We start from the raw sequence: 12,317 nt of genomic DNA, 5'->3' as shown, positions 1-12,317 counted from the left end.
AAAGAAAGCAAAAAAATTTAAATAAGTTTAACTTTCTATACTATATCAATTAGATTTTGTTTGAGTGTTTCTTTAACTAAAATTTAAAAGGTGAACACTACTTGCGTGTCGTGATATGTATATAAGAAAAGGATTGTCGAAAGATGTTTAGAGTTATATTATTATTTCAAAGTAAAACATCTTATATAAAACATAAAAAAATCTTAAATTAATTAAGGCTATATATACACAAATATACTTAATATATTCATACACAAATTACCAATAAAATATACAATAAATGTGACCTGCATGTCCATGGATGACAGCGACCTTGATTGTGGCTGGATTGCCAATTACTGGAGACTTGGTACAGAATTCGTTCCACAGCGTGGAAATGAAGTTAACTCGTCCAGACGGTAGCGAATTTTGGCGTATGCGAAACTATGCGCGTATACACCTTTGCGATGCTTCAAAAAAGCACAAAAGAAAAAGAATGAGAAACGATAATATACTATTCAGTATCAACGATACTCAAGCGAGCATTTGATTGCTAATGAATAATGACTCGTTTAATCGAGTCATGTGAAACTCGTCAAATTATTTTTACCAGCGGTCAATCACATATTGATGGGGCGGTCACAACAAAGACACCATATGACTATATATGCAACTGATTAATATAATATTAATTAAAATTCGTGTCCTCCCGTAAAGAGTATTGTAAAATAAAATACAAAACTCAGAATTTAACACAAACAGAGCATTTTTTTTTGAATACGGAATATGTCGAATGAAAAATAATTTGTTTGTTTTTAAAAAAGTTATGGCAGTTTTAAGGAAAAAAATTGATAAAATGTCGTAAATGAACGATTTTTTAAATTGTAATTTTTTGAGGAATTACTCCTGTTTATGAGGAACGAGGGAATTTTTTTTAATTTTTGAAGGGAATGTTTTCGACTATATACAATTTGTGATCGTTTGACATATCGTTGAAAGAAATCGGTTAGGTGAGAGCTGTGATTGAGCATTCACAGTCGCAAAAAAAAAACACTCAGATTGAGTAGTATTAGAAAAAAAAATAAAATACAACACATAATAAAACTAATGTCTTCTTAGCTTCCCAACGAAGCTAAAATATTGTTAAGCCTACAATTTTTATAATTAGAGAATATTCGTCTTTGGGTATCCACCGACCTCCAAGCATAATATTACTGATAAAGCACGGCGATTATACGTTCGAAAATCGACTCAAGCAAAGTAAAATATTACCATAATATACAAATATACAAAAAAGAAAACTTTTTGTCGTATTACAAATATTTTTAGGAGAAAATAATTATTTTATAATAACATATATCCATTATTTTATTAAGTCTTCAATAAAAAATTTAAAAAAGTTTACAAGGCAAATCATTGAAACCTAAATACTCATAATCATTTTTCACAACGTTTAGAAAAAATGATTCCATGTAATCACACATAACATGAAGAGTACTACATTCAGTTAGGGTATTGGTTTTAATCAATTGTTCAAATGTTGTAATTATGTCTATTTCATATTCTATAATTTTGCAATATTTCATGTTGTATTGATTTACGTCATAAAATTTTCTCTGTAAAACAGAAGTATGAACTTGTGCTAGGTCTTCAAGGAATGATTGAGCTTCATAAAGTCCACCATTAATAAATAACAATGTGGAAAAATACTTTTTTCTAACATCATTAAGAAATTCAATAAAAATCTCTACCAGTTTCTCTATTAATAATTCTTCACGCATATATTGTTTATCTATTGTGTAGTGTCTCATAGTAATGAGAGCAAATAACATTTTTTTAAACATATCATCTGACGGCATAAGTGTTTCATAAAGCCTAACTGCACAATTAATTTTATTTTCATAGTTACAAACATTAATTATATGTCCCAACATTATATTAAAATTATTAAATATTTCAATATAGCGACATCTTAAAATAAGTGCAAGATATGACTGCATGAAATCATAGTTATTCATATCAACTATTTGTAAAATATCTTTAAAATACAGTGATGTTCCTTTTGTATATTCAGTTTCAACAGCTATATGTTTCCAAGACATCCAACCAGAGTGAGATAATAAATGATTACACAAATAAATACCTTCATTATTGTTATATTTCTTACTTTTGAAATAAATATACCTGTATAGAAAAAAAAAGTCATGTATAAGTGACTAAAATGATGTTTACAGAATAAAATTCTTAAATTTAGGCAACTAAACTATAAATCTTACTTGAACGTATTTGTTCCATTTAATTGTTCAAAGCCTAGTTTTGTGTAACAGTTTTCAGTTCTATCCAAAATATATAATTCAAGATCTTTATGAACATTATTAATATAATCGTAGGAATTCTCAACCAGTTGATCCATTTGATTGATGTTATATTTCATCAATAAATCGGTTAAAATAGAATTTTTATGTTCTGTCCCACACACTTTTCTAATATTGTAAAGATTTGATAACACTAATTCAGCTTTTTTATTGAAATCTTTTATATTTTCAAAAGTACTGACCCATTTATCAATAGTAGAAAAATTTAAAAATGAGTCATTGCTTAACTCTATTGTATATTTGTAAAAATAATTTATTTCAGAATCTACAGTTTTAATATTAAGAATAGGCGAGTCAATAATTCGTAGATCGATTTTGTCGAGATATTTTGCTGTTTTCAACATTTTTTTAAACATATTTACTGAACAATTGTAAATATTAAAAAGTAGCTTTATGCAATATTTCAATTCCACACATTGATATTTTAAAACATTCACTTTACACTTATTTAAAATAAGGCCTAACATTGCATTGAAAGTTTGCAATATATTAGTAAATTCACAATTTAAGAGACAAGTTATAAAGTAGAGTTTTTGTATAAAGTTAGTTTCATCGATAATTTCACTTGTGATGCTTATGGTGTTAATTGAGAAGTGATCAAGTTTAATTTCTGTTTGTTGAATTGAGTTCCATCCATTTTGAACACGAATGTGGTTTAATGAGTTAATAAGATATTTTTTAAAATTTTTACTTTGAGAATCACAATATACATTTATAATTTGACTTAATTGCCAATATAAGAAAAACTCATATAAAATAATTTTTTTAAACATGTTTTTTTAATTTTATGAGACGAAATTTATTATATTATATATCTATGAATAAAATAATTTAAAATTCTTTTTTATATAGCTGTTACTTTATTGAATAGAAAAAGAACGACATAATTTTTTTTATAATCATTTTAACTGCAATTGGTGATTTATTCAATATTTAATTACTGTCTAAATGTGTATCTATAATGTAAAATATTTTTAGAAATATTTATGACGTAGATATATATATATAGAAATTGAAGTTCAAATTGCTTTAAAATTCATTGTCATGAAAATGGTTAAAAATTTTAAAAGTTGTATTTATTTAAAAAAATATGAATTTGAAATTTTTATTTCAATAAATTATTTTAATTGACAATTTCTAACATACTTCTTAAACGTCTAAAGACTGTCAAAAAAATAAAAATTTTAAAAGTTGTCAAACATTAAATTTATAAGAATCAATAATTGTATTATTTATGTCATAAGGCGAAAGGGAAACATGTAAAGGGGATTGTCGTAAAAATTATGTGAACATTTAAAAATTAGTGTTTATTGCGTTTCGTAAATAGAATAGAACTATTCGAAAACTGACACTTTATATCCATTGTGTTATTAAAATTGTGAGTGTGTGTGTGTGTGCGACAAAAGTCATGGTTTGACTACTGGTCCTTTAGTCAATTTTAACAATTAGTGTGGATGCTGGCTAGTTTTTGGGTTTTACTGTTCTTTAGTAGGTATAGTGAAACGGTAGCTGTGCTGGTGGCTGCCAACCCAACCTTAAGTCTGCTAACATGGAATAAATTAGAATGAAGTAGAATTATGATATGGAATAACACAAGTGTGTAATTAACTTATATTAAACCATCACTGACGAAATGAGATCTACAGTGAGAGTTCTTCGCCTACCGTTGCCCTAAATCCCTTGGTCTGCACATTTCTGTGGCCGATGACAGTCGAACGACTATGTATTTTATATTCTACGCAATTACAAAATAATACTCAAGGGCTCTCAACATCAATTTTATCACTCTGAGTAGTAAATTTATTACTTAAATTTTGGAGTAACCACGCAGTTAATGTAGAGTCCTAAGAAATATTTAATTAAAAATAAAAACTCAATACTACCTTTTATATTAAAATGTGAATATAGTGACGTAATGCAAACATTTTATGTAATTTTAAGCTTTGTTTTAAATAAGTGTAAATTTAAATATTTAAATAAACAATATGACGAATTGATTTATTGCATTGATCGAATTATTGATATTTTTAAATGTTCAGTAAATATGTTTCAAAAAATTGATTTCGATAAAATCGACCTACGAAATTTAGACTTTCCTACTCTGAATATTAAAACTGTAGATTATGAAATAAATTATTTTTACATATACGCAAGGGATTTAAAAAATCCCCCGGTATTTATGATGTATAATACTGTTGTCAATAATTTTGAAAATATAAAATGTTTTTAAAAAAAGCTGAATTGATGATATCAAATCTTTACAAAAATAAAAAAGTGTGTGGGACAGAATTTAGATAGAAAAAGTTCTATTTTAACCTAATCATTTATATTATATAACATCGATCAAATGGAAAAACTGATAGAGGATTCCGACGATTATATTAATGCTATTCAAAAAAATCTTGAATTATATTTTTCCGAAATAAATTAAAATTTTTATTTAAAACTAGGCTTTGAACAACTACACAGAACAAATACATTCAAATAAGATTTATAGTTTAGTATGTTTACAAACTTAAATTTAATAATTTTATTCTGTTATTTAAATAGTATCATTATTAATATATTAATTTAGAGGGTACGTACATTTTTTTTTTATCCATACAGGTATATTCATCCAAAATGTAAAATATACGGCCTTTTTGAATGCATTACATTTTATTTCTTAAATAGTTTTTGTTTGTAAATATTGAAATAAAATTAATTGTGCAGTTAAGGTTTATGAAATATTGCAAAATTATGAACTGTGAATCAGACATAATTACAAAATTTGAACAATTGATTCAAACCAATACCTTAATAGAATATAATACTCTTCATATTATGTGTGATTATTTGGAATCATTTTTTCTAAAGGTTGTGAAAAATGATTATGAGTATTTAGGTTTCAATGATTTGCCTAGTAAACCTAGTTCACAAAATAAAAATTTTCAAAATTGTCAAACATTTAAAATATTAGAATCAATAGTTATATTATTGTCCACAATGATTAGTACAATTAATCGTAGTGTATTTTAAGAAACTAGCCATACTATTAAAATTTGTTTGAGGGTTAACTATTTACTGTAAATGGTACGTTGAAAGGTTAAATAAAAAAAAACGCAGCATATTGGTGACGTGGCATAGTTGGATCAAGTATAATAATATCTGATAGCAATTAAAATCACTATAAAAAAAAAAACGCTTCGATGCAAATCTTTAGATAGTGTTTAATTTTAAAAAAATTGGTGTTTTATTCCAAAAGCTAAAATATAAAGCTAGGTATAAAAGTATAATATGAATAAATAATAATTTTAGCAACTAATTTTAGTATGAAACTGATATTCAAGAATTTAATATTACAATTTATACAGAGAAATTATAAAAATAGTAAAGTATTTCTTTACTTTTAACGTGTATAAAAATTTAAAGAGATAAATAAAAAATAAAATAAATTGTTTTTAAATTATTACTGATTTTGATTTTTAATATGTTAAAAATAATCAGTCCAAAATTTCATTTTTATCCTATTTTTTGGGGTATTTTAAGTTGATGAACATTTTTGATAAAAATGTTCATCAAAAAAAAATTTAAAATGTTTTCATATTTTTTAGCTCAACTTGTAAGTTTGATATTGACATCATTAAATAGAAAGTTTTATGAGAATCAAAAAAAGGTTACTTTTAAGATTAATGTAGTCACGAAATTTTATAATTACTATTTACAGTATATATATCAGAAAAGCTGAATATTTTTTTGAATTTTTATCGTAATGAAACACGTAAATAGAAATAATAGAAATCATTTCTAAATAACTTTTGGTGTTTAAATAGATTCTACAACTGAAATATCCAGAACTGAATTAATTTTAATGATTTACTTTAATTTAAAAAAATAATCAAAATGTTGTTAAAAAATTTACTTAATTGAGCGTTTAATGAAATATTATTATAATTGTAGAAATCCATTGATAATTTCAGGTGAAACTAGCAATAATTTTATTTAGAAATGATTTATATATCAACACACAAATAGAATTAAAAAATTATAAATTACAAAGTAAAATTATTTAATTTTGTAATTGAAAACTTACTTTTAAAATAGTGAGAGCTAAGAAAATAAATGGCAACCCCCAAAATAATTCACATAGTATTATTATTTTAATATGATTAAGACATTTCTTCTAACTAGAGATGACTACAGTTGAAAATGTATTCTAACTTAAAAAGAATTAAAAAAAAAACGCAAAAAATTTATAGCCACAGGCGAGTTTAAGCCTTGTACCCAAAGCACGTGTTACGTCGCTATTTAGGGGTTGAGCCTAAATGCCCGTCGACAGTATTCTAAGGGACCAACGGGGGATAGCTGGCTAGGCTATATCTACCTTAGGTACTGAAGTTCCCTATTTAATTTATATTCCCTTGGAGTAACTACCAAGGTTCGCACTACAATATACAGGATGATTCATTAAGAATAAGACACTCATTTTCTCGGTAACTATTAAAAATTTTTAATTTTTGGTAAGGAAAATATTTTTTGATTCAAAAAACTCTACAATAATATGTAGTAAAAACATAATATTTTTGATCCCTTCAAGGTTAAAAAACATTAATTTGCATTTTCTTAAATGGGAACCCCTATTTTGAATTTGTTATTATGATTGAACATAAAAATACAAACAACTTTGCTCTTACAATTTTTTTTTTCCGATCAACCGTTCGTTTGTTACAGCTTGTTAAAGTTAAATAAATTTGGACTAAATTTCTATTGTTGTTTTAATGTTTTCAATACAGAAGTCACTATTTTTAACACGTTTATATTAGTTTCACATGTATGTTGTAAGTTTGTAACTCCACGCGGCACGTGTTATTATGTCGCGTATCCCGTCGTGTATGACCTTGAGACTAGACTGTCGTAACGTGTTTACCCCACCCGACTTACCACTCGGCACCAACAATATTTTCCTGTATATTTTTATTTTTGGTTTTCGTACTCGTATACGCGTGCGTGTCATCAATTATATATATTTATAACAAATTTTTATTGTGATTGACACGGCCCGCGTCGTTTCGTTATACACAATGCCCCACGACTCGTGCCACCTTTATCAGCCGTCGCCCTATTTTATAAGTATTTGGCGCGTTATACGCCGCGGTGCAAAGTCCAGCAAGTGCCGCACGGCCGACGACGTTCCGCCGCTAATGATATCGTAGTCTTCTTACTGTTGTCAAAGTGACAACGTCAACAAACCGATCTGCACTCGCGCACCGTCGTCATCTATGCTGCTAACCTTTTGCCGACCAAGGAGCACGCCGGACAACGCGTCGTCGATGCCAGCGAAAGTGCCTCGATATTATGCGAAGATTATATATTCCTACCGCCGCCGCTAATATTAATATATATATATATAGGGATATATAAATATTAATTTATATATCCCTACAGCGGACGCCGCTGCCGCCATATATGCCTCGTGTATAACGTTCCCCTCGCCCACCAAACACGGCTATACCTCGTGCATGATACGTTTACGTACTTAAGTCGCTTTACATGTATATATATATATTCTTATTACTATTAAAATTTATATATTAATACGCTTTATTCTCATTAAGATATATATAGGGTATTTATTCCGATTACAAAGGATGATCCCCGTATCATCATTTTTTGTCACTACCTCAACGTTGCGCGCCTGCTGCTTTCTTTAATTGGTAGCCGTTTCTCAGACTCCCTCTGCGGAATCGAACCCTGATTCCCCTTTACCCGTTACAACCATGATATTGATAGTAACTACTATCATAACATGTAACTAAAAAGTGGAAAATAAATATAGTTTAAAAAAACTAAAAAACACGCTTTTAAAGCACATCGAACTAAAAAGTTCAAAATAATTTTTAAAATAAGCGTAAAACAATGATGAACGAAAAGTACTAGTATTATTGTGAAAAAAGCGTGGGTGCTTTGTGTCATATTTTTCGTATATTGAGCGCCTGACGCTTATAGAAGTTAATGATTAAGTTTTCATAGTTAAAAAAAAAATATATCATATTTGAACTATAAAATAAGTTTTAGCTGAACAAATAATTATATTGAGTGTACCAGAAAAATACATTTAAAAGTTTAAGATTATTTGTTTCAGTAAAAAAAAGATTTTTTTTCTATAATACTTTTAATTATCTTAAAAATAAGAAAATCGATCAGGTTATAGAAAAAACTATATTTACATGCTTTTTAGCTACTAATATTTGCTAAAAAACTGTACAGGTGTTATTAAAATATAAAAAATATCTATAAAACAAAAAAATTATTAATGACTTATTAATAAGATCAAATTAGGAGTAAAACTTTTTAATTTACAACATATATTTTACTTTATTTCTCATCAATTATTAATATTTTACATAAATCATCACTCATTTTTTTTTTCATCTTGCCATTACTCCATAATATGGATGATATAAATGGATATGAAATCATTAATTACAAAACTTTATGAGTTCTTTTATGTTACTGAAGTTAAAACTAAACTAAATAATAATTTAAAACTTATAATCTATTTATATTTTCTAAAGAGTGTAAAAAATACAAATCCCTCCAATCCTCTATAATAACAAAATATAATAAAATTTATCATGTATCTTACCAAAAATAGACTCCCCTGTATTAAATTATTAAAATTGAACTTATTTGTTACAACCAGTACTTCAATTATTTTTTACTATTATTTTGTAAAAACCTTTTTTTCGTGTGCTCAACTTAAAATTTTTTTCACTTTGGAATTGTGAAACACTAGTATGAGAATTATACTTTATACTTTATTTCATGACAGAATATTCGTAATGCCATAGAAATTCTAGTATATAAGATAATTCTCCTACAGACATTTCAACAATCTCCAATGAAAAAAAATCATGCTGAGCAAAAAGAATTACTTATTTTCTCATAAAATAAAATACATTGTAATCAATGTCGCACCCACACAAGGGTGGGTCAAGTAGGATACATGCTCCTAGCCTTGCAAATAACAGTGTTTGTTTAGAAAAACTTTTATTATACCCCCCAATAAAAAATAAAAATTGTATCTTAATAATGTAATATATATATATATATACATTAGGGTGTCCCTTATTTATAAAATTAAAAAATTACAAAGTGCCACACCCTAGAATTATTCGAATACATAAAAGAATAAATTGTACAAAATTTGGAGACGATTTTCAACTCTAAGACGTGCCCCAAGGGGGTTAAAAATAACACTCCAAGGGTGATTTTTTAGTTTTTTATGTCTATCTCAAAAACTTTAGCTTTTGCGAAAATGTTTATTGGGACTTTTTTGTAGGTATACAATTTTTCTATAAAAAGTATAAATACAAAAATTTTTGAAAATTTCTTATTTAGCCCTAAAAAAATAAAAATGTATATGTTTTATTCTTATCGTCAAAATTGTTAATTTCTAAATCGTTCATTGTAAAAACAAAAAAATTCATTTAACCGTTGTTTTAAATTTAATTTTGTATACATTTTTAATTCGACATTTTTTCTATTATTTACTATTCAAAACCAACAATTTTTTTAATTTTAATTAAAAAAAAACACACCAGAGTAAAATTAATACCGTCTCAGTTTCACATTGAAGCTAAAATAATGTTAACTTACAAATTTATATACAACCAGAAACTATTTACAAAAAAAAAACGTACTAAAAAAATTTACTACATATTTTAAATAATTTATCTTTTTTAAAATTCTTGGCATAATGTGCTTTTATTGCAATTAGGAAAACAACGCCGGTATTCTGTAACAATCTGTAATAGGTATTGTTTTTGTGCTTCGTCTTTTGTTAACATATTATTATACTCTTCTATGAGTTTGACGCCCCTCTTTGCCAATTCATTTATAACTTTTAAAATATTTACTATTATTTTTCCTCTGATATATTGACTGTTGTCTTTCCACAACAAAGGATTGATATTTAAGTAGTTTAAGCAATTTTTAGGATATAAGATTATATATAAGTAATTTGTAAATAAGAGTAACACGATTNTTGAATGAATAATTAAAAGATTTTAATTTAAGTAGTTTAAGCAATTTTTAGGATATAAGATTATATATAAGTAATTAGTATATAAGAGTAACACGATAGTTCATACTAATCCTTGTATCCGACAGGGGGTAATTTTAAAATTGAAGAGTGTCTAGATTTTTAAATGTAACCTAGGTAATTAATCAGATTTATTGAATATTCTCTACAGTCGTCACTGGGGTAAAGAATTATTGTCAATAGCAATAACAAAAAAAAAATTTTCTAGAGTCATAATTATTATTAAGTGGTAGGTAAGCGTATTTAATATAAATAGTGTACTTTAATATAGCATTTTACCCTTAAACCATCTTGGATTAAACAAATTCGAACATATTAAAACAAAAATAAATTATAATCAAATTTTTAAGAATTTTTTAAGAGTTGAAACAGCACAATATAATAATATTCGTTGGGTCTTAAGAAGCGAAGAGCACCGTTGTCGCAATAAAATCAATTTTTCGGGTGCGTTATTACGCTGACCTTGCCTATAATTTATGTCAGCAAAAATAAAAAAAAAGTAATAATATCGACAATGATTATTATACACCTTATAATTCTTATATTTTCGGAAAATTCTTAAATTGTAATTATATAGTCATCTCATTGCTATACATATTTTACTATTTTAGTGCTAGCCCCGGGCCGAGATTTGAATGGATTTTATATTCTAGAAATGAAAGGTTTTAACTGGTCTACGTGAACAGGCGACTCGACCAAAATATTGTTTTTTGGCAGATTTATCAAAAAACTATATGGACCTATTTTCTTTAAAATAACATAAGGGCCTTCATACCTATCTGAAAATTTATTACCCTTTACCGGAACTTTAACTAAGACTTTGTCTCCCGTTTTAAACGATTGAAAATTATTCGATGATAATAGTTTTTGTTTAGTTTGTTCGGATTGTTTCTCTAATAATTGGGGTAATGATTTTCTAATATGTTTGATTTTATTAATTTCATCGATAACGTTCCCATCGGAAGGGGGAATTAGTGCAATATCAAACATGCTTTTAGGATTATAGCCGTGAACTAAATAAAATGGCGTATAATTTGTAACCGAATGTATTGAAGTATTATAGGCGTATACAACGTACGGTAAATAATCTACCCACTTATTGTTATCCTGAACGTAATGTGATATCATGTCTATAACTGTTTGATTTTGACTCTTCACCTGACCTTGTGAAGTAGGCTTATACGGAATTCCGAATTTTTTNAAGTAGGCTTGTACGGAATTCCGAATTTTTTGTCTACCCCAAAAGCGTCCATTAGGTCTAAAACTGTCTTTTACGTAAAATGAGTTCCATTGTCTGACCTAATTATCCTAGCTGGACCAAATCTTAAGAATAAGTCTAAAAGAAATTTGTTGGTAATACGCGCATTGGCATTTGTAAATGGTTGAGCTACGCAAAATTTTGATAAACGATCAGTAGCTACTAAAATATACTTATACTTATTTCGATTATGGAAGGGGCCCAATATAATCAATTATTATCTCACTCATAATCTCACACTTGTCTAAATCGTATCTCCCTACTTTCGGTGGCTTACTTTGTTTATATGGTTTCCTCTTTTGACACCTTTCACAGGACAGAACATATGCCTTTATATCTTTTCTCATTTTTGGTCAATATTATTTACTCCTAATTTTGTTTAGTGTTTTTAAAAAACTGATATGCCCGCTTAATAAACTATCATGATTATCAATTATTACCTGTTTAATAAATTTTAAAGGTAAAGCAAGTGCGTATACAGGGATTTGTCTAATATTCGTTTTGTAATACAATATATTATTATCTTTTATTTCATAATTGTCGGTCTTATTTAAATAAAACGAATTTGATGAGATAGGGTTTTTAATAGCTCCTATAATGTTATGCAAGTACGCATTGTTTG

The 12,317-nt window shown here is 27.0% G+C and overlaps 1 protein-coding gene across 3 annotated transcripts in view; it reads right to left on the bottom strand.

Annotated features, from left to right (window-relative positions):
* Nucleotides 1-245: 245 nt before the first annotated feature.
* Nucleotides 246-12,317, bottom strand: part of LOC126908845 (uncharacterized) — a 19,125-nt gene continuing 7,053 nt past the window's right edge. Inside the window, exons 1-2 of one of the 3 annotated variants that reach the window (XM_050691156.1) lie at nt 2,256-3,200; nt 824-2,163 (exon numbers count right to left, since the gene is read on the bottom strand). In XM_050691156.1, coding sequence (XP_050547113.1) covers nt 1,371-2,163; nt 2,256-3,127 — 1,665 coding nt within the window. In that variant the 5' untranslated portion in view covers nt 3,128-3,200 and the 3' untranslated portion in view covers nt 824-1,370. Of the gene's footprint in view, nt 2,164-2,255; nt 3,201-12,317 lie in introns of those variants that run through there. The other 2 variants (XR_007704848.1, XM_050691157.1) reach the window with 2 other exon arrangements.

This window comes from Daktulosphaira vitifoliae, unplaced genomic scaffold (genome assembly GCF_025091365.1).
Source record: "Daktulosphaira vitifoliae isolate Bord-2020 unplaced genomic scaffold, ASM2509136v1 Scaffold_19, whole genome shotgun sequence".
NCBI classification, from domain to species: Eukaryota; Metazoa; Arthropoda; class Insecta; order Hemiptera; family Phylloxeridae; genus Daktulosphaira; species Daktulosphaira vitifoliae.
The sequence above is the reverse complement of the archived record's forward strand: the minus strand, read 5'-3'. Positions and strand labels throughout refer to the sequence as shown.